General features: G+C 45.5%; 1 protein-coding gene across 6 annotated transcripts in view; it reads left to right on the top strand.

Annotated features, from left to right (window-relative positions):
• The window catches only part of ADAMTSL3 (ADAMTS like 3), a 266,629-nt gene that overhangs the window by 35,505 nt on the left and 209,098 nt on the right, over positions 1 to 22,026 (top strand). For all 6 annotated transcript variants that reach the window (XM_027769071.1, XM_027769070.1, XM_027769075.1 and 3 more), the window contains exon 2: positions 4,825 to 4,944. In XM_027769071.1, coding sequence (XP_027624872.1) covers positions 4,825 to 4,944 — 120 coding nt within the window. The remainder of the gene's footprint in view (positions 1 to 4,824; positions 4,945 to 22,026) is intronic.

Here is a 22,026-nt window from a genome sequence, read left to right as displayed (position 1 = left end):
CCCTACATTTGAAGCATTTCTGCAGAATACCAACTGGGTGTTGTCTTACCCAAATCAGTCTGACTCTGCCTCCCTGGAGGTAGAGTCAGATCCCACAGGTTAGAAGCTCTGTCCTAGAAGACTGCCCCTGATCTTGCCAGGTGTCTACTTGCTAGTCACAAGTAGTAGGTTGCCAGTTTCCTACGCTTGAGACTTACTGGCTGTGAGTCAGAGATCCCACTGGCCCCTCTCTGGATTCGATTAATTTGCTAGAGCAGCGCACAGGACTCAGGGAAACACTTTCTCTTTGTTTTCTGGTTTATTAATAAAGGATGCAATGATGGATACAGATAAACAGCTGAAGAAATACATAGGGCAGGGTCAGGAAGGAACCCCCGGGCAGGAGCTGGGATGCACCACTCTTCTGGCATCTAGATGTGTTCACTAATCCAGAAGCTTCCCAAACGCAGTCCTTTGGGTGTTTATGGAGGATTTCTTACCTAGGCATGATGGCTTCCATTATTGGCCATTGATAGCAACTTAGCCTTCAGCTCCTCTTCCCTCCCCAGAGGCTGGGGCATAGGACTGAAAGTTCCAACCCTCTGATCACATGGTAGGTTCCCCTGACCACCTGCTCCCATCCTGAGACTCTTAAGGAGCCCACCAGGAGTCACTGCATTGGGACAAAGATGCTCCTATCCGCCAGGTCTTAAGAGCCATGTTGGACACTCCTATCACTCAGGAAATTGCAAAGGTCTTAGAGCTCTCTGTCAGCAACCATGGTCAAAGACCAGATACATATACTTCTTCTTCTACTTTCTTCTTCTTTCTTCTTCTTTCGTCTTTCTTCTTCTTTTTTTAGTTGCCAGGTGGCACATGCACTTGTGCGCTCATGCACATGCGTGCACATGTGAGAGAGACAGAGAGAGAGGGAGAGAAGTGAGAAAGGAAACACTCCCCTACAGAATGTTTCATACTGCAGTCCTTCTGCATTCCTCCTTCTGGTCAGGATTTTGGGCACGTGCACACACATACACCAATGTACACACACACACACACACAAATGTACACACACACATGCACCTGGTGTATTTTTTTTAGCCCTCAGGGCTGGGATTTGAACTGTGGTCTGTTATGTAGGAGCTGGCTCCCTCAACCACTCTTCGTAGGACTGGCCTATGTATTTCTTATTATACCGCAGTATCAGCCAGCCAACCCCGGTCTTGATCAAGTGATTCTTGATCCTTACAGGGTGTGGATCGAGACCTAGGTCACTGAACTCTTGTCCTTTAACAGCCATGCCGTGTTTAATTCCCCCTGCCGAAGCCAGAGCCTCCAACTGGAGGGGAAGTGAACACAGCTCAGCTGTGAAGTCTCAGCTCCGCAGTCCCTGGAGGTGCCGTCTGGCTTCCTCCTGACGCGTCCCTGGTGACTCAGCAGGTGCGGACAGTGGCTGGTGGAGATGATGTGTTTTGGCAGCATCACTCCTAGGCCCTGGCTCTGTGCCCTGGGAAGAGTGCAAGTTTCCCGCCCTGGCCTCCTTCTCCACTCTTGCTACTTCAGGACCCTGACCTCTTCCGTCACCCCCGCCTGTGAGGAGCCACTTGCCACTGGGTCTCCCTGACAGTGAGGAAGGCAGCTCCCTTGTGGGAGGAAATGTCCACTGTGTGCTCGGTAGGATGTCGGATATCTGCCCGAGGGAACTCGGCCCCTTCTAACGGAAAGCCCAGTTTTCCCAAGAATCTTATCCTCTGAGGAAGGGAGGGAATGGAATGTAGGTGGCAGCTGGGCGGTGCGTGTCCCTCGTTAAGTGACTTGACCTCTTGTGTCTTGGTTTCTTGGTGTGTGACGTGAGGCTAAGGCACTCACCCTGCAGGGCCATGGTGAGGACAAAATGAGACTGCACAAAACAGCTCACAGCAGATGCTCCAGAACTTGAATTTCCTTCTTCCCGTGTTTCTGTCTCAGTCTGCCGTCTGACTGTCGGAGGGGGATTGAGATTGGACGGTTTCTAGAGTTACTTCCAGTTCTCTAACTCCATGGCTCAGACGGTTGTCCCTTCTTAGATCCCAGTGTTCAGACCCTAGAATTCAACTTGGCCTACGTCCGTTAGAATGGGTAGGAGCAGAGGGGCAGAAGTGACAGTGTCTGGGCCGGCTGGCCATGACACCTCAGTTGGAAAGCAGTGGGCCCCTCCAGCCTGGTTTGGCAGCTCTGAATCAGCTACTTTCTGACAGATTCCTGTTGCCTTGGGAAATCCCATCACCAAACATATGCAGATAGAGGTTGCAGAGCGTGTGGCAGGATGGCTGAGGATGACTGCTGACTTAGACATTCCAGAAGCTTCTTCTTGCTACAGGGCTTTCATAATCATAGCATACCACAGGATGGCTCTTCAAACTTCAGGTAGCCATGGAGGAGCCTCTGGTCTCGCTCCACCCTCAGTCCTGCAGAGGGGAAGGACTTGAATTGTACCTGGGCTTCTGAGTGATTGAAAATAGACTTGAGAATAAAGATTTTCATAAAAAGAGGCAAATGTAAAATCTTCATTTTTTTTAAGAGATTTTTTTTTGCTGTAGGGCATATGCACTTGCCAGAGAAACAGGGAGAGATGGAGAGAGAGAGAGTGAAAAATCAGCCCCCAGGGGAATAGCCACACCATAATCCCATTTCTTCAATTCTTCTGGAAGGATTTTGAGCACCCATGCACAGGTGCCCCAGTATGAGTTTCAAGCTGCCAAGCGCGGGACTTGAGCTGCGATTGGCCATGTGAGAATCCAGAGCCTTAACCCCTACGCCACCTGCTGGCCCTAAAGCCTTCATTGTTTATCCGTAATGAGGAGGATGAGAAGGATGTGAAGAGAATATGGTCTAGCCCATGGATGGTTAACCCTGAACTCTCCACAGAAGGAATTGGGATTCCAATACCAGGGAAACAGCACGGCGAGGTAGGACAGTCTTTCATATCTCACCCCCCACATGCCAGGCACGCACTGTGGGGAGTGCAGACGTGATGGGTGTTCTTGACTTTAAGGAATGGCTTCCAAGATGCAGTGTCAAAGTGGGCCTCCGAGGAGTCCAGGATAGGCAAACCTGTCATTTTACCCACCTGAATTTGATCAGAGAAGAAAAATAAATAAGAACTCTTTGGTGGTGTTTTGTTTTAGTGTTTTGCTAGTGGGTGCATGCACTCATCAAAGAGAGACAGAGAGGGAGGGAACTGAGAAAGCACCCTCCAGGGGGATGGCCATGCTGCAGTCCCTTCCCCATTCTCCACTTGGGATTTGGGCATGCACACACGTGCACCATGTGTTTTTGAAGTCGGTGGGTCAGAGATTCAAACTGTATATAGTTGGCCGTGTGGGATCGACCCTAACCACCATCCCGCTGGATGCTTGTTTCAACTAAAGTTTCTGCTGCGGTCTGGGAATGAGGCCATTGCAACAGCAGAGGTGTTAGAGAAGTACACTTATTCCACACTCCTCCCGTTTGCAGAGAGTGATTCTTGGAGCAAAATTTGTGGCCTCTCATTCATCCCCTCCCAAGCAGGGAGAGTGAGGTTCCCAGCCTGGGGCATAGTCATTAGTCCATGATTTTTATTAGACGGGATGAAGCACTGGGGACTGCGCCTCTTCAGTCACTGTCCTCCTTAACTCAATTGATGCAGGGGCCCTGCTAAGCATTGATTGGGGTCTCCCAGGGTGAGGAGGCTGTGCTGGGAGCAGATCCCTTGGGCCTCATACCCCGGGCATATTCCCCAACAGAGGATACCCTCCCTTCATTCCGCTTCACCTCAGTCCCCAACAACTGGGGCTTAAGTCTAGTGATTCAGATGGCAGGTGTGAACGTCCATGAACCTAAAGGAATCTCTGCAAAAGCTATGTTCGTTTAACCTCGGGTTTCTATATAAACATATATATATAGAAAGCTTTATGAGAAAAAAAAAAGTCTCAAGGGAGACAAAGCGACTATTACAGGTTGAAGAAATTATAGGTCTTGCTTATTATCTTTTTCGATGGCCCCTTCCTTTTTACTTTTCTTTCCAATAGTACAGACACATGTGTGAGACAGAGAGAGAGAAGAGAGGGAGAGAAGGGAGTGAAGGAGAGAAAGCAAGCAGCTTAGAGAAGAGAGGAAGAGAGAGAAGGGAGTGAAGGAGAGAAAGCCAGCAACTTTGACAGGGTCTCGTTATGCCATGGTCCCTCTCTCCAGCTCTCCCGCTCTCAGGATCTGGGGTACCTGTGCACATATCCAGAGAGCTTTCTGACTGGGAATCTGCATACCAGGTCGGCATGTGGCATCCATCCTCGGAGGACATTGTGTTACCGTGGTTGGGCTTGTGCTTCCCTGTATTTCCTGGTTTCTACAGTGAACGTACGTTTCTGTTACAGTGTGGAAAAAATTTTGTTTCCCATTCTTTCACAGCTCCCACCGAAACAAAAACCAAACAAATAGGAAAGAAGGGGAGGAGGAGGAATAAAGAAGGAATTTCCTAAAAGACAATAGACTTACAACAGAACTGCCACAGGGTCACTCCTCTGGAGCTGAATTGCTAGAAGGTGGGGAGCAGAGGGAGGTGGTGGGGTTTGGGAGAAAAGGCCAGGTGGGAAGGAACGAATCCATGTGTGCTGATTCAAGACGGGCCATTGTGATGCCCTGGCCCAGTGGTGGCCTCGCACACCTGGTGCACCCCATTTCGGTCATTGCCAGGAGAGGGAATCTCCTCTTTCTTTTCTTGGTATAGGCTTTAGTGGGAGAATTCTCTTTGAATGTCCTTTTTGGACTCTGGCTGTCAGAGGGACCTTCCTGGAACCTTATTTGTGACCAAGTGACCTTGCCTTTCAGGCCGCAGCAGAGAAATCTCCGGGAGCCTACTTCCTTCCCGAGTTTGCACTCTCTCCTCAGGGGAGTTTTCTTGAAGACACCACAGGGGAGCAGTTCCTCACTTATCGGTATGATGACCAGGTAAGAGCAGTGGAAAAGAACCTCCCTTTGGCTTCACCAGTTGCCAATGGGCAAGAAACTGTCTCAGAAATACTTTCTTACTGTATTTTCCTCTCGGCAGAAGTACGATAGACCCTTGATACCCTCAGAGAATCCCAAGACTTTGGGATTGCCTATGTTTTCATGTAATTTCCTACACAGCGTGTGGCCTTGCGCTGACTGGACCGTTTGCTCAAAATCACTCTTTCTTATTTTCATGAGATGTGTATATGATGGATTCATTCATGTGAGCTGTCATGATTTATTATTCAGTCCTGAAAGTAGTCAGCATTTCTTTTTTCTGATTAAGGATTACTTCTTTGTTTCTTAACATTTCATTCTCTAGCCCCAGTATTGACTTTTTCTTTCCAAATCGATTTCCCAACAAAAACCAAAAACCAAAAAACAAAAAAACCCCACAAAGTCTCTCTCTCTCTCTGGTGTGTGTGAGAATCAATCCTCACAGGCTAACTAGAGAATAAGAATGTGCTTCGTTGAGATGTGGAAGCTGAGCACTGAGAATTGTGGTTCCTTTCCATTTTTAATTCACATTGATGGCCGAACAGCATTTAAAATTACGCATGTCTTCGAAATCACGTATGATCATTCACACAAAGGACATTAGCTTTGCCAACTGCAGAGGTTCCTAGCGGGTAGGGCCTCTGTTTACAGGGCAGTGGCACAAACAGGACCTGGCAGACCTTGGCACCTCCAGGGCCCGAGTGAAGATGAGAAACTGGGCAAGATGCCATCTCTTGGCATGTGACAGAATGGAGGGAGGTGGCCAGTGATTGAGGCCAGCAGTGTGTCTTCTTGGCCATGCAGCCAGAGGCCAGCACGTCCTGGTTGGATTTCGGGAGGTCTCCTTAGAAGGCAAAGGATATACTCAGGAAGGGCAGCCCAAGAGCTTCTCTGCCCATATGGGTAGATCTAGGATGACTATGGGGGTGCGGAGCTTGGCTCATGGCTGCCTGGAGATGAGTCTGGGCAGCATAACAGGCTGAAGGATGCAGGACGGAGCTCAGAGGCCGGGCAGAGCAGTCTGTTGCCTAGGACTTCCTGTGCCAGCTCAGGGGGAGGCTCACCAGCATCTCAAGCCATGAGGTTGCTTGCTGCTGGTGGCCTGCCCTTGGTGGGCTAGCTCTGGGGCTGGGGCTGGGTGAGGGGCAGGGCTGGGACCCAGCAGATACTCTGCTCAGGGAGTTTTGTTGGGGCAGGGGTGGAATGAGGATACGTTTTTATTAAAAATTTCAACATCCAATGATTTTTTCCAAGTGACTTGAAAAGCCAGTATGTCCATAATTATTATGGGGATCTAGGGTGGGTTGGAGGGGTAATTCTCACATCATGGAGCCCAGGCATTTAGGCCTGGTTGGTTATAGGGCCTAAAACATCATGAAGCTGCTTTCTGCCTTTCTCCCCAGTGGATTTTTAGAGGGTCTATAATTTATGGCTCCTTTTAATCCAGACATCAATGATCCAACAGGTTTTCACATGAGAACTTCAGAAAAACTAATTGAGAAGGCAGTAAAGGGTAAAAGAGGGTGTCTGGAAAATAACAACCAGTGTATTTTATAATTAAAGAGTGGTTAATGCCTTCTCCAGGTTCCATAGATATTTAACTATTTAACATAAAAACAATATAAAAGCTAGAAAAAGAGGAATACAGGCCCCTTTCGCCTTTTCAAACAGTCTAAAGCAGATCTTAAAACCGTGTGGCGTGCTGTGGAAATTTAGTCCTAGGACGTGTTGTTCCAGAAAGCCCCAGTGAATGGGACAGAATGCGCTCAGTGCTGCCCCCACGGAGTGTTTCTCTCCAGGGAAAGGAATAAGGTCAAACTGGGACAAGCCGGGAAGGGCACCCACCCTTCTCCACTCATGGCCAAGGAAACCGGCCCTTGCATGAAGCGAGGTGCATCTTCTGAATGAACGTAGACGTTTTAATCACGCAGAATGTCCACCATTATCCACATCCTGACTCTCTTGTGTCTTAATGGTGAACATGCAGACTTCAGCGTAAGGTTAGGGCACGCCTCAGATACTGGGGAAAAGACAAAACTTATCAAATACCAAACTTAGGGAAAAAAAAATACCCTTATCCTACAGTAAGGACAGAATATTAAGATCCATTAAGAACAAAGGCTCCCAGGGCCGGCAGGTGGCCTGGTGGTTGAGGATGCTGGACTGCCACATGGCTGACCGTGGTTTGAGTCCCAGATCTGGCAGCTTGCTTTCTTGCTTGCTCTTTTTTTTTTCCCCCTTCCCCCACCCCCTCTGATCAAATGAAAAATAAATAAATAAATTTAAATAAAATATCCTAAAAAAAAAAACAAAAAAACCCCAAGAACAAAGTGTTTGGCGTCAGACTGCTTTGCGTTTGAATGCCAGATCTGCAGTGTTTGCTATGTGATTTAGGGCAAGTTTCTTTTCTTTTCTTCGCCTTCATTTTCTTATCTATGAAGTGGATGGTATCTACTTTTTTTTTCCTTTTCAGATTTTTGGTAAGAGTGTATTCATAGGATAGAGGAAGAGAGAGAGAGAAAATGAGAAATCACTCCCCAGGCTGGATGGCCATGCAGCAATCCCTTCTCCTCCATTCTCCTCTTGGGATTTTTGTCACACATGCCTGGTGTGTTCTTCAAGCCGCTGGCTCTGGGACTCAAATCATGCTGTTGGCTAAACTGAATCTAGTGCCTTAACCACCATGCCACCTGCTGGCTCCAGTATCTACCTTCTGGAGGTGTTTTGTGGACTTAAAGGAGGTGATCTATGTATCTCCCTGCATGGGACCTAGTACATTTAAGAATTTAGCTATTGTTCTTACTAGTATTATTTGCCAACACTCGATTTGGAGAAACTTAGTTATGCTTATGCTAAAGGAAAGGAAAAAGCATATTGTACATTTACACCAACCCCTCCCCCCCACATTTTTTATTGAGATATAATGTACCTATAACAAATGCATACACACCTGAAGTGCAGAGCTTGGTGAATTTCTAAATATTTTTGCACCTGTGTAACTACCACCCAAATAAAACATTGAACATTTCCTGTACCTTAAAAGGTTTTTATTGTGTGCTTTCTATTTTTCTTTTTCTTTTTTTTTTCTTTCCATTTTTGGTATATGGCACATATGCTTGCTAGAGAGAAAGAAAGAGGGAAAGTGAGAAATCACCCCCCAGGGGAATGGCCATGCCACAATCCTTTCTTTTCCACTCTCCTCTTGGGATTTGGGGCATGCACACACATGTTCCTGGTGTGATTGTCAAACTGCTAGGTCCAGGCTTTGAACTGCGGTCAGCCATGTGGGATCCAGTGGCCTTAACTTCCATGCCACCTGCTGACCCCCCACCCAAGGAGATTTCTTTTGCCTGCTTCAGTCAACAATAACCCTCAACCAAGAAGTAACCACCATTCTCACTTCTGCTACAATTATAGATGGGTTTTGCCTGCTTCTTATTTTTATTTTTGATTTTATATACACAGAAACATTCAGCACATACTTGCTGGCGTCTGGGTTCTTTCACACATCGTCATGTCTGGGGGATTGAACCAAGTCACTGGACCCAGCGTAACATAGGGTTGAATGTCTAGCAGTCAGTTGTGTTCTATGGAACAGATTGTCTCATATTGGAACAAATTGCAGCATACTAGGTGGCATGCAGCATTGCTCCTGCACAGAAATTCCCAGGTTGTCCCTAAAAGGTTTTCAGGGAAGTCCCTCCCAAAGATTTCATACCTGGGGCAGGGGTAGGGACAGTTTTCCCAGGCAGGTCATTGAATCCCAGCAGCCCCTCACATTACACAGCCAGAAATGGAAGCAAGGTTTGCGTGAGGTGCCACCAGGGCGGTATCTGAGCTGCCAGGTGGCCTGGGGACTTACCTGCAGAGTCTGGATATACGTATATGCCAGGAGGTATTGTCCCGCTGTCATAGTGGCCTAAAGCCAGGGTGACAGGGTATGTGTGCAGCTGATGCTGCAGTCTGGTTTCTGAAGTTTTTGGGTCAGATGTGGGCTCATCAGGATCCTTTTACCTCTTAAATACTCACTTAGTAAAAGGGGAAGCTAGTAAATGTTGTGTAGACACTTGCTTTCTTGGTCAACCCTTGGAGGACTTTTGAACATACTGGATCTGGGCACATGTTCACGAAGACCTTCAGGTCACTCTTCAAATGTCTCCTGGAGCGGGAGCCTGGAAAACTAATAACCCCGAGGCCCGTAAAGCACAGCTGCCATGTAGGCTGCGTTTAATGAGACGATAAAAGCCACTCTGGATTATGCGGGGTGGAAGCAGCTCCCAGTGAAGAAAGCCGTCTGAAGCCAGCAGCGTAACAGGGCGGTTTAGTGCAGACAGGCCTAGTCAGGCCGCCTCGGTCTTGCGTCTGCGACAGTCGCTTGTAATTTCAGAGAGTTATTCAGCACCTTTGTACCTCAGGGTCTTCGTTTGTTTTAAAACACAAAAGGGCTGGATATGATGATCTGAACCTCTTCCCACTCTCATACAGTCTGCGTTCTGAAACTACAAATAGAATATTCCACTTTGCAGAGTGTTAATTGGATCATTCTGATTACCTAGGCAGTCTTGCCAGCCATGAAGTAAATGATTGCTTAGAGAATTATGGAATTTTATAGCTGGTGAAGACTTTGGCCCAAACGCCTCATTTTACAAGTCAGGAAAACAGAGACGCTGAACGTACAAATGACTGACTCAGGGGCACCCAAATGGTCCTTTGAAAACCTAAGACAGTTACACTCCGAACCCCAGGCTTCCTCACTCTGGGATAGGTCCCGTTGCTTCTCTAAGAATTGCCTAGAAAGTTACCTCTTTTCCTAAAAGTCCTTATTCCACTGTTACAGTCAATAGAGCTTTGGGGACCCGGGGAGCCCACTGAGAGTTGTTCAACATTAATGAGTTGCTCCATCGGCTTTTTCTTAGCTCTTTTCGGAATTTGGGGTCAGCTAAGCCAACAGCATCTATAAGCAAGTCATCCCTCCCCAGTTATGAATAGAAATCACAATTTTTAAAAGTCTGGATGAAACATGTTAGTCGAAATTAAAATGACGGTGACTTCTTACTGGGCGTGCACACCCTTAGAGTGGATGGAAAGCCCTGTGGATAGCGCTTGGTGGGATCAGGGGAATTAGGCGATGGTATTAGTCTGGGAGGACTGGCTACGAAGCTTGTGGTTGAAGGAGCTATTAGCCAGCCAGTCTCTGGGGTAGATTCTTTGGTCATTCCTCATAGTGGTTTTGGAGTTCGGTCCCACAGGGGACCTGTTCGTAGGCAGACAGCTGGATGTTGGTCAGCTCTAGTGAGCAGAGTCTCAAAGTCTCCCATTTGTTCTTGCCCGTCTCTGACTAAGGCGGTATTTGGAGATCTGCTCTGTCTCCCTCTGCCTAGGGCTCTTTCTGGGAAAAGAGGATGGCGAGGTGTTTTTCCATCCATGCCTTACTTCGCCTCACTGAAGATTTAAGCTTGGCCCTTCATTATGGACACGGATCTAAAAAGTCTGTAACAGGCTGAGTCTTCTCAGTCCAATGTCTTTTTAATTATTCCCCAGGGGGATTGACTATACTCCGATCCCTTCTCTCTTTTCTCCCCTAGGGATTTTGGGCGTACATGCTCCCCAAGTGATTTTCAAGCCTCCGGGTCCGGGACTCAGACCATGCAGTCGGCCATGTGGGATTGCACCTTAACTTCAATGCCAGCTGTCGGTTTTTTTTTGTAATTAGGAACACTCTTGTTTTGCACAAACATTCTTTTATTGTTTGTTTATTTTTTTAGCATTTGTTAGGTAAAAGAGAAAATTGTGGAAAGTGTGTCATTCCAGAATTCCAGACTACTGGGTTTGTCGTAATCTGCTTCCCTCCCATTTGCAGCTGACGTGGGATAAAGGAGGTGAAGGCCAAGCAGCAGGCGACTTAGAAATCCGTGTATTTTTCTGTGGTCCATGAATCGTCTTCATGTGTGTGTGCCCTGGTGTAATGTCCGCTTTGCCTTTTTTAGGCCACAGGGTACTGAAAGGTAGGGAAAAAGACCTATAGTTTATATTCCAAGCATGCAGGACAAGGCTGGGTGTTTAGTAAGTGGTAGGTTCCTGGTTTTCCTAAAATCAATCAAGAATAGATCTCACTACTGCAAAGTTGGAGTGATTTAGAAGAAAACTGCCAGCCCAGCCTTGGTGGTGCAGTTGGTGGTGAGCTGAACTGCAATGCTGGGGGCTGCATGGCTGATCAAGGGGCCAGGAACCCTGGCCTGGTCAACCCAGAACATGCCAGGTGCATGCATGTGTGCCCAGGATCCTGAGAAGTTGAGGGCTGGGCGAGGTGACTGCAGTGATGAGACCTGTCAGGGGTGATTTTCTCCTGCTCTTTGGTTTTCTCTCTCATGTGCACGTGCATGCACACTCTACCGTGAATAACACAAATACATGAATTTAACACGTAAGAAAAAGAGAACTGTCTTGATTTCATGTTGGAGCAGTCCTTCTGTATTTGTTTTTACTCCATCAATCCTCTCCCCCTGTAAGCTTCTCTCTCTTCTCTAGACTCCAGGAAGCGACTCATTTAGCATTTGTTTTATTCCTTCCTAACCACATTTAAGTGGATTCTTTTACAGACTTAAGATGTTTTTACCCGTGCTCTGATCCACCATTGTTTTTAGTGACCACTTAATTTTCAAATTCTTACTGTCCTCCACTGCTGTCTCTGACTGACTTTTCACCCTTCAAATCCAACTTCTATTATAGTATATACTTTTTATAGAGACTGGAAAAAGTTTATGGAAAATGGAATCAAAATACGAGTTTATTTGGATGCAAAAAAAATTGAACTGGATGCATACTTTCTTCCTAAGATGCATTTATTTATTTATTTATTTATTTTTGCCACAGTGCTCACTGGAGAGACAAAAAGAGACAGTGAGAGAAAAAGTGAGAAATCACCCCCCAAGGGGGATGGCTGTGCCGTAACCCAAGAGAGATGGTCATATCTCAATGCAAGCCCTTCTCTTTTGTCATGAGTTTGAAGCTGCCAGGTCTGGGACTTGAATCATGGTCGACCACATGGGAATCCAGTGCCTTAACCACTATGCTACCTGCTGGCCCCTTCCGTGAACTTTTTAAAGACCCCTTGTATCTGCTCCAACCTCTCCCCCACACCTTCCACAGCATTCTTTTAAAGAATTTCAGTTGCTTTCTTGAAATCACATCCAAATTCTGGTGTAGATTATTCTATAGCTATAGGAGTCTGTGTTTAGGGGCCAGCAGGTGGAGTGGTGGTTAAGGCACTGGATTCTCACATGGCCAAGCCCAGTTCAAGTCCCATGTCTAGTGGCTTGCTTTCTCACTTTCTCTGTTTCTCTCTGGTGAGCGCGCATGCAAATGAAATAATAATAATAACAACCATAAGTAAAATTAAATAATTAAAAAAAATGTCTGTGTTTGTAAAATCCTGCATCAGGAAAATCCTGAGGCATTGTGATGTCACAGACGGAGCTGCAGTGTCTCTTTCTTTCCTCCCTAGAATGTCACTAACTGCCTGTGTGTGTGTGATCTCTTGTTTCCACATTTTATTTCCTTTATTATTTTCTTTGCCAGGGAGGGAGAGGGTAGGTGTGTGGCTCTGACAGGTATCTGTTGTCGCAGCATACAGAGCTGAGGGGAAGTGCAGGAATTCTGGTCTTCCAGGTGAGGAGTCTTGAGCTTCCAAGAGGAAGAGTGTCTTGCCAACCATGGTAGCCAGGCGCCAGGGAAGCCAAGTGCCCGTGCCTTGCCCTCAAGCTCAGTGAAGATATTTTTACATCTAATCTGTGGGCAGAACAAGTATGAAAGAAATGCTTGAATGAATTTTTAATACTAGTAATGATAATCTATTAATAATGAAGTCTTCGTGTAGTCTTATTTTGAAACTTCTTTCAAATGTCTTTTTTCTTATACTATTTAATATTACGACAAAGCGCATTTTCCTTGTTTAAATTTAACTCTTGATTTATGCGTTCTTTCGAAGGAGAAGAAACGTGTTTGGGGTGAGTGCATCTTTCTCAAAGTCATTTCTTCTGAACTTTTTATGAATATCTTGGCTGGGAGTGTCCTTGTGGTTAAACTGTTGGCAGGTCCCAGAAGTATCACTTAATGTTTCCAAGTTATTTATGTAATAGTTTTTCGCTTGGAAAGTGTCTACCAACTTCTGAAATTTCTGGTCAAGGAAGATGGACGTCGTCCTTGGGTCTATAGGGAATGTCATCCTCACCGATCAAAACGAGCCTCTTATGTGTTCTCCACATCCGAGAGTTTCTGTGTTGTTTCTGGCCTGTGCGTATAATGTTTTTAAGCAGCACGCCATTTGAGTCTGAACAGTTCATTCCTTTGTTAGTGAGTCATCTTGGTCAAATGTAGTTACGCTCCCCAAATATTCCAAAGATTTAGCGATCTAACGAGCTCAAGCTCAAGGTCTCCTGGAAGGCAAGCACACGTTAATTGGAATATCTTGTTCTTAGTCCTAGTTCAGGCACACGACAAAGACGTGAACATTGCACACGTAACAGCACGCGTTGTCCTGATCGACTCTGGCACACGTGAATGCTGAATTTCATTACCATTGAGCGTTTCATAAGTCAGTTCTTTCACAAGCATAGAATAATTGAGATTTTAAATAGAGATTCAATATTCAGCTTTTGAACTACACATTTTCCTCTTTGAATACTGTCCTTCTAGATTTATTACTAGGATAAGGATACTATGTGTGTGTGTGTCTTTGTTTTGTTTTGTTCTAATTTGCCAGGGAGCACATGCACTCACCACAGAGGCAGATGGAGAGAGAAGAGCCAGGGTCGGAATTCAAACTATGCAGTTGGTTGTATAGGATCTGGCTCTGTTAACCACCAGTCCACAGGTCCAGCCCCGTATTGTACTTTTCTTTTTAGATCATTTTTGCCATATAGGTTAAATGATGGATATAAGATGGTGAAGTTCACGACAGTCCCAGTGTGACGTCCTGTACAGTCCCTCCCTGCAATCAGACAGTCCCAGTGCGACATCCTGTATAGTCCCTCCCTGCAATCAAACAGTCCCAGTGCAGCGTCCTATATAGTCCCTCCCTGCAGTCAAGAAAGCTGAGACACATGTCCCGTCCTGGCAGAGTCCTGGCTGACTGTCCCACACGATAGCTTCTCTCTGAGATCAGGCCAGTCCCTGCTCAGTGATGCTGAAACTCTTCAAGCACATTGAAACTAGCTCATTTTGAGCAATTCAACTCTGTCATCTTTAAACTCTGGATTAAAGGAAGCAAGTAGACATGCCTCTTACCACCTCCTGTTGAAAAACATTCCTTCACGCCTTGCTTTTCTTTTCTTTTTAAAGAGGGTCCATGTGGTCACTAGAGAGAGACAGAGACACATACAGAGAGAATGCAAAAATACCACTACGCACGGGGCATGATACCTCCGAAATTTCTTCTCTTCCATTTTCCCCTCCCTTTGGGATTTCGAGCATGTATGCACACATGTACATACACGCTCAGGGTGTTTCTTAGGCCTCTGGGTCCAGGACTTGAACTGTGCAGTTGGCCAGCTGCCTTAATCACCATGCCGTGGGATGGCCCCATGCCTTGTTTTTCCATACGCCCTCCTGTTTTATCCTTTGATTATTGACCCCCACCCCCACCCCCAATATTTGCCATTGTCCTCTCATGATCAACAATATCCATGTCCTGGCTTTCCATTTCCTGCGTCAGCCGGAAGCTGGTTCTGAGCAGGCCTCACGATGGTGGCCAGGGAAGCCTCTCAGCCAGCATCGTATGGCCGAAGTGGAAGACTGACCTTCTCTGAATCCCTGCTGCTACTTCCTGGCCAGTCCTCTCCTCTCATGTCATCCATCTGAGGCGCTGGGCTGAGCATTCACCGAAGTCTTAGACCTCCTGATCATCACCTGTTTTTTTTTTCCCTCCCAAATCCTGCCATGATCGTGACAGTGTTCAAGGATTATATTGGGTCATTGGAAAAGTCATGATATACTTGTCTACGCTTTTCTGCGCGAAAATGCATCATGACTTTTCCAGTGACCCAATAGACCACCCATGTTTCCATGTGTCCTTTTCGTTTCTGCTCCAGTGTCTTTCACTCACATTCCACTTCAGCCACCCATTCCAAGTAGCCAACCTGGACCTATCACTCCTTAAGTGACTAGAACTAATAAGCTCCCTCAGCCTCTCTAATCTCCGTCCCCTCTCCTTCACATGCTCCCATGCATAGTTCTACCACTTGCCTGCTTTTTGACCTTGGAGACTTCCAGTTCTTTTCGTTTCTCCTGGTGATCCCCCAACTTCCAGCATCTCTAGGTCTCCTGCCCAGGAGGATTCTCCTATCAGTATTGTCTCTCCCCTTCTTGGGACACGGATCCAATGGAACCCTTTTCCTGGACCGGTCCAAGTTGGTGGGTTTTCCTGTCTCTGATGGCCTTCTGAGCTGTGCTGAAGAACGTCCTCCAATTGTGAAATACAGTCTCACGTAGTGGAGGGACCTTGGCAACACTCTGGATTGTCTCCAGTTCTTTATTTTGAGCACTCTCATTCCCCTCTGCTGCTATACAGCTTCTGTGAATGTGTGTAACTTCTACTGAATGTGTTTCTTGAATGAATGCCAGCTTGGTATTCTTTTGTGGTCTTTCCTCCTCAGGCATAGTACAGGGAGAGGATTTTCTTAGCGTTTGCTCTCTTGGGAAAAAGTAAGGGTTTCAGACAGGAAACTGGACTTACGAGGGTGCGGAGCAGAGGAATGACAGATGGAAGGCTGGATGGAAGCATCTTATTTCTCTTTCTTGTCAAGGTGTACACAAAGATCACCAGATACACAAAACAAAAGTGGGTTGGTTGGTTGTCTGGATGAACATGTCAGGCGAGGAGAGACTTTGCTGATTCTCTCCAAGCTGAATTTGGAAGGGCTCGATGTAGAAGCAGTCATGGAATTTATTCTCTATCGTGAGGGATTTGAAGCATTATGTTTGGATTGGCTTATTTGGAGCTTGGAAATGTTTCCTTTTGTTTGGCCAATTCTGGCCTACATCACAAAAGTGCAGGCATCATTTGCAAAGAGGATCCTGGCGGGCTAAGGCTATGTGGGGCTCAGGTCATTCGGTGAATGCTTCGTCTGCCCAGGCTTGGGTTGTAACTCTCTGGACCATGTTGACTTGGGTCTGGACTTTGGAGACTGAGATGTCGTGAGGGTTTTTCTAGATGGTAGGGAAGATGGCTCTGCTGTACAGCTGTCTGAGGCCCGCAGAGAAGTATCTTGGAAGCGTGCCTTGTGTTATTCTCTACCTTTTGTAATATGCTCAATTCGAGTCTTTGGGAAACCTTTGTAGCCAACTGACCTGGTTTGGCTTGGACTGAAAGTTCCAGGTTTAACTCTATATTCCAGCCTGGAGTTCACTCTCCACCATTCTACCCTTGGGCTGGAGTTCTCCAGTGAGATCAGTAGCCCTGAGGCTTGGATGCTGCTGGCTTCTGTGCTTGGTGGGATATCCCAAGGGCGATGGGGACACAGTGAATAGCCTACTTGAGCATTCTCTTTACATCAATATCCAGCAAATTTCTTTTCTTTTTTTTTTAATGAAAAAGAATTTGTTTATTTCTTCCATGAATGAGAGAGAGACAGAGATAGAACCTCCAACAAGATCTTGATACCACAACCCACCCCCAGTCTTAGGCAGCCCTGTATTGTGGACATGCAGGTGCCCAGTGTACTCAGGGAGTTCTCCAGATGTGAACCCAGGACCCTCCCAGGTGGGCCAGCCTCACAGAGCATTGTGTTTTACCCTGCCCCACTGTTCGGCCTCCGTCCGGCAGATTTCTAGGCTACGTGTTGTTAATGAAGCTTTTGATCCTTCTTTTTCATGTGAGTCCTCCTCAGCTACAGCCTCTGGACCCTCCCAGCTGGCCCACCTGGGATTTCTAGGCTACGTGTTGTTAATGAAGTTTTTGATCCTTCTTCTTCATGTGAGTCCTCCTCAGCTACAGCCTCTGTGTGTACATTATCTGCATTGCTGGGATCATCCCCTCTGCGTTTTATAGCTCTTTCCTCTTCCTGCTATCTCTGTCTCTTGTTCATCTGTCAGCTCATTTGGTACTTCCTCAGGGAAGGCTTCTTTGATACCATCCTCACCTTCACTTCACACCGCCAGATGAGATCAGGGTGTTGGCTTGCTCGTATGCCCTCCATCCTCCCCCTTCTCCTTTAAGCATCCTGTTTTCATTTTCTTGTTTTTCCTAGTAGCATTTTCTACTTCCTTACCAGTTGTAACCTTCTTGGGTGGCAGGAGAGGGAGTGAGGAGAGACAGGAGGTGGGTGTGGTGAAACAGTGCACTCGGTCAGTTCGAAATTCTTGTGTTCGTCTGGATGACTGACTTATCCAACAGCAAACCCTGTGGGGATGCTGCATCATGAAGTGTTTCAGGAAAACGCAATCCAGGATTTGAGGTTTGGAGTACTTTCTGTTGAGCCTCATGTCCCCGGGGCTAGCGGTGATAGCCCAGAACAATGATTGATGGCCGTTAATATTGCCTCTTCCCAGAAACTGTGTCAGTTACGTTCGTCCTCTGCACGGACACAGATGCACAATTGTTTTGGACAGGTTTCCACTTATAAAAGTTAGTATTACATGGCTGCTCCCATGAATACATTTTTCTGTGGAAATTAACATACATAATATAACACACACCTGCCTTCACAATCTGGATTTAACTAATTCAGTACTTTATCCATGCAGGCTTCTTCCCTGGTCCCCTTCCGGATTCTCCCATTGACTCCCTCTCCTCTCCTCCCAGCTCAGTGATTTTTTTTCTTCCTTTAGGCTCTGAGCCCTTCAGGGGAAGGTCTGTGTCTTCTCATTGCCCTAGATGGTATGCCACGGCCTGGCCCATGCATGGTAAATGCTTAGCAAACACGTGAGGGGGACTCACAAAGTCTGTAGAAAAATGCAGTTAAACTACAAATCTATTTTGGTGCCAAAATTTTATTTTTTTAGTGAGCAGGTATGTATTGTTTTTGCATAATAGACATTTTCCACAAAGTTTCTGAAGACCCTGCCTATGTTTTTTGAAGAGTACATCCTTTGGTACAAACTTTGCTTTCTAATGTGTGTATCTGTAGGTATTTCCAATGTTTACTCTCTTTCTCCAACTGTGAGGAAATAATGTTCTTTTTCCCCCCGTGTTAGTCCAAAGGTTTGGTCGAAGAACCTGGTGGTTCTTTGTTTTGGGGCATAGACTGCTCTGCTTCTGAGTCTCAGCTCTTTCCACGTGGCAGACCACGAGGACACTACTCCTGGTCCATGTGGACAGAGCTTTCTGTTAATACTTTCCCTCTGGATTGACAGCTGACACGTTCTTCATTTTACAAAGTTCAAAATGATTGAGTAAGCTTTTCTTTCTAATTAGGGAAGGGCAAGATCTTTAACTCAAAACGTTGCCTTTGGGGGCCAGGAGGTAGCACAACAGTGATGCAACTGACCGCACATGGGGAGTTCTGTCCCCGGTTTGTGTCCTGGGTCCTCCCTCTACATGCTGGTGTGCACGTATGTGCTCATGATCTGGGCTGGCTGAAGCTGGGGGTAGCTTGTGGCAGAGGGACCCTATCTATTGGGGGTTCCTCTCCATATCTCATAGAAGAAATAAAGTAATTTTTAAAATGTTGTCTTTATAGTAACTTTATGCTACATTAGGCTATAGGGGACTTTAAAACATTTGTAGAAAATAGAATTAAAGTATGAGTTTATTTTGGTGCAAAAATTTTTTTGAAATATATACATACCTTTTTAACCATACCATACCACTCATTTTCACCGAAGTTCTTGGAGACTTTTTGTATATATGTATTAGAGTGTTAATGTATTAAAAATAAGCATTTAGGTCCAGCAGGTGGCGTGGTGGATAAGGTGCTGGACTCCCACATGGCCGACAGTGGTTCCAGTGTGGCACCTGGCGGCTTGCTTTCTGACTTTCCCTCCCCCTCCCTCTCGCTCTCCGGCGAAGACATGTGGCCTTTAGCAAACGAAAATGAATAGTAATGATAAATAAAATAAATAATTTAAAAATGCATTCAGTAAAGCTGTGCTTAGAAACCCCATTCTGAACTGCTTGTTCCCATGAAAAATTATAATACCTTGATCTGGGACTTTTTGTACCTGACCCCTGTGCTGACAGCAGCAGCAGCTTACGGAAGGTTCTCTCCATCAGCCCCCGGCAAAGGCTGATTGAACCTCTGTAGTGTGCCAGGCATCATGCTGGCTGTGGGATCTAGTGGTGGGAAATAGCAGTACTATTGAATCCAGAGGACTTTCTGAAACTCCAGTCTTGAAACTAAAGGAGAGAGGCTCTTTCTTTTCTCAGTGAGACTGAGATGATAAACGCCCTTTATGAAGGAACTGTCCGGACGTTGCATGTGCATGACAGACTCCACTCTTCAAAACTGTCCTCTGTGTTGACTTCAGTAGCCTCTGTACTAAAATTAGCAATACAGAGATGAGCATGGCTTCTGGGCAAGGATGACATGAAATTTGTGAAGAATTTAAAAAAAAAAGAAAAGAAAAGGGAAAGGCTAGTTGTAGGGAAGGAGAGAAGAAGGTGCAGGAGGAAGTAATAGAAGCTAAGCTTTGTGCACTCCTGTCTTGTCCATATGACCTTGGGACCATGTGGATATCTTATATACATGTAAAACAAAATGAGATTTAAAAATACAGCCTTGGTTCATCCACAGTGGTGCAGGTGGTAGGGTACTGCTGCTTAATACTGGAGCCACATGGGAGGCCTGGGTTTAGATGCTGGGTTGACCTGAACATGCAGGGTGCAACTGCATAACTCTGTAAAAAAAAAAAATAGTAAAAACCTCTATGTCCCCAAAATTGAGCTGTAAGTATCTATAAAAACTTGAGCTATCCAATCTTTTTAATTTTTTTCCCCTTTTTTGAGGTTTTTGTCATGTGTTCACTGGAGACAGAGACAGTGTGAAAAATCACACCCCAGGGAGGATGGCCACACTGAATCCCTTTTCCGCTGGGATTTTGCGCATGTACGCACACGTGCTCCATGTAACTCTCAAGCCACCGGGTTGGCCCTGTGGGAGTCCAGCGTCTTAATCACCATGCCACCTGCTGGCCACCTGCTGGCCCCGAGCTGTATAATCTTAAACAAAGCAGGAGGATCTGGCCCCAGAGCACAGCAGTTAAATACAACATAAAAATAATATTTGATTTAGTCCAAAATTACACGTGCACTGATTTAAAGTCTAATTTATTAGTATACCACGGGGCTCTGTATTGGGTTATCGGAAAAGTCATGACACATTTTTACGTAGAAAAAAATACATCATGACTTTTCCGACAACCCAATAATCTCACGGCTAGGCCAACCAGTGGCATGGTGGTAGGGGCAGCTGGATCCCACAAAGCTAACTGCCCAGGACCTGCTTCCTCAGTTTCCTTCTCTCTTTTTCTTTCTGTCTCTCTCTGGCCAATGCATGTGCCTTAGAGCAAATTAAAAAATAATAATGATTAAGCCTCCCATAGTGTTTCACACGTTCTGACAGCAGAACAGGTTTGAAAAGTATTGATTTAGAGGTTGGTGACAGAAGGTTTTTTTGCAGTTTTGCATAAACAAAGGTGAGAAAGTATCAGTGTGGATTACAATCTGAATAGCTGTGGTAAGCATGAAAATATTTTCATGACAGAATGCCTTGCTGTTGGCAGTGAAACCTGTGTTACCATTAGTGTATTTTACAAGTGGAGTCTATTTTGTGTTCTAACTTGAAGCAGCTTTATTTCCTGCTCCATTACAGGATAGTTCTCTTATAAAATAAGTGTCCCCAGTTCAACTCATTTTAAGACAGGAGTTTATAGTGCCATGAACTTGGTGCAAACTTAAACTGAAATGTTTTCAAGCATATTTTCTCGTAGTTTTAAGACCTAAATTATTCCTGTCATAGTTTTTAAGTTAAAAACTATTGCATTAAATTTGCCAAGTTTTATCATGAAATATAAACTTTAAATTCCTTAATAAATGCACAAGATATTGTCTTTTTTCCCTAGGTTCAGATGATGAGCTTAGGATACCTTTTGTTCGGTGCAGTGTAGTTACCAATTTATGTATTTTTATTTTTAATTTTTGTTAGACTTTGTGTAACAGTCAGAAAGACACTTGCCCATCCATGTTTATCGTAGCATTATTCACACTTGTTAAGACATGGAAACAACCTTAGTATTCAAAAACTGATGACTGGGTTGAAAACTGTGGCACATATACAGTATGGAATATTACTCAGAGATAAGAAACAATGAGACCGTATCATTTGATTCAAAGTGGATGAGTATAGAAGATTTACTGTTGAGGTAAATGAGCCAGACTGAAAGATACACACTGTTTATCCCCACTCAATGTATACCAAATATCTACACTCTGTGACAGAAATGGAAAGACCCAAAGATATGATAGTAGAGAGGATAAGTGTAGAAGCCAGAAAGTGTAAGGGAGGGGAGTGAGTGGTAGAATGCATGGTAGGGGTGGGTGTGAGGTGTAAAGGGAAGAAACATTTAACAAACCAAAAAAAAAAAAAAATTGTAAAGTTCTTTTTTAAAAAGATACATAATCAGGACCATTAGTTGGCATAATGGTAATGTCACTGGACTGCAATGTAGTTGACTGCGGTTCAAGTCCCATACCTGGTGGCTTAAACTCACGTCAGGCTCATCTGCGTGCATGCCTAAGATCCTGAGAGGAGAATGGAGGAGAAGGGATTGTGACGTGGCCATCCCCGCAGGGGGATGATTTCTCGCTTTCTGTCTCTCTGTCTGTCTGATGAGCAGATGTGCCCTGTAGCAAAAACCTCTCAAAAAAAAAAAAAAAAAAAAAAAAGTTATCAAACACCCCAGGAGAAGTTATTCTGAAAATTTTGAAAAGTAAAATAGGGACCAGCAGTTAGTGTAATGGGTATGTCGCTGGACTCCCACGTAGCTGACCGCAGTTCAAGTCCCGGACCCGGTGCTTTAAACTCGCCGGGTGCATGTGCGTGCGTGCCT

This window comes from Tupaia chinensis, unplaced genomic scaffold, assembly GCF_000334495.1.
Source record: "Tupaia chinensis unplaced genomic scaffold, TupChi_1.0 Scaffold000078_1, whole genome shotgun sequence".
Classification (NCBI taxonomy): Eukaryota; Metazoa; Chordata; class Mammalia; order Scandentia; family Tupaiidae; genus Tupaia; species Tupaia belangeri.
Note: the sequence above shows the minus strand (reverse complement) of the source record. Positions and strands in the feature narration are given on the sequence as shown.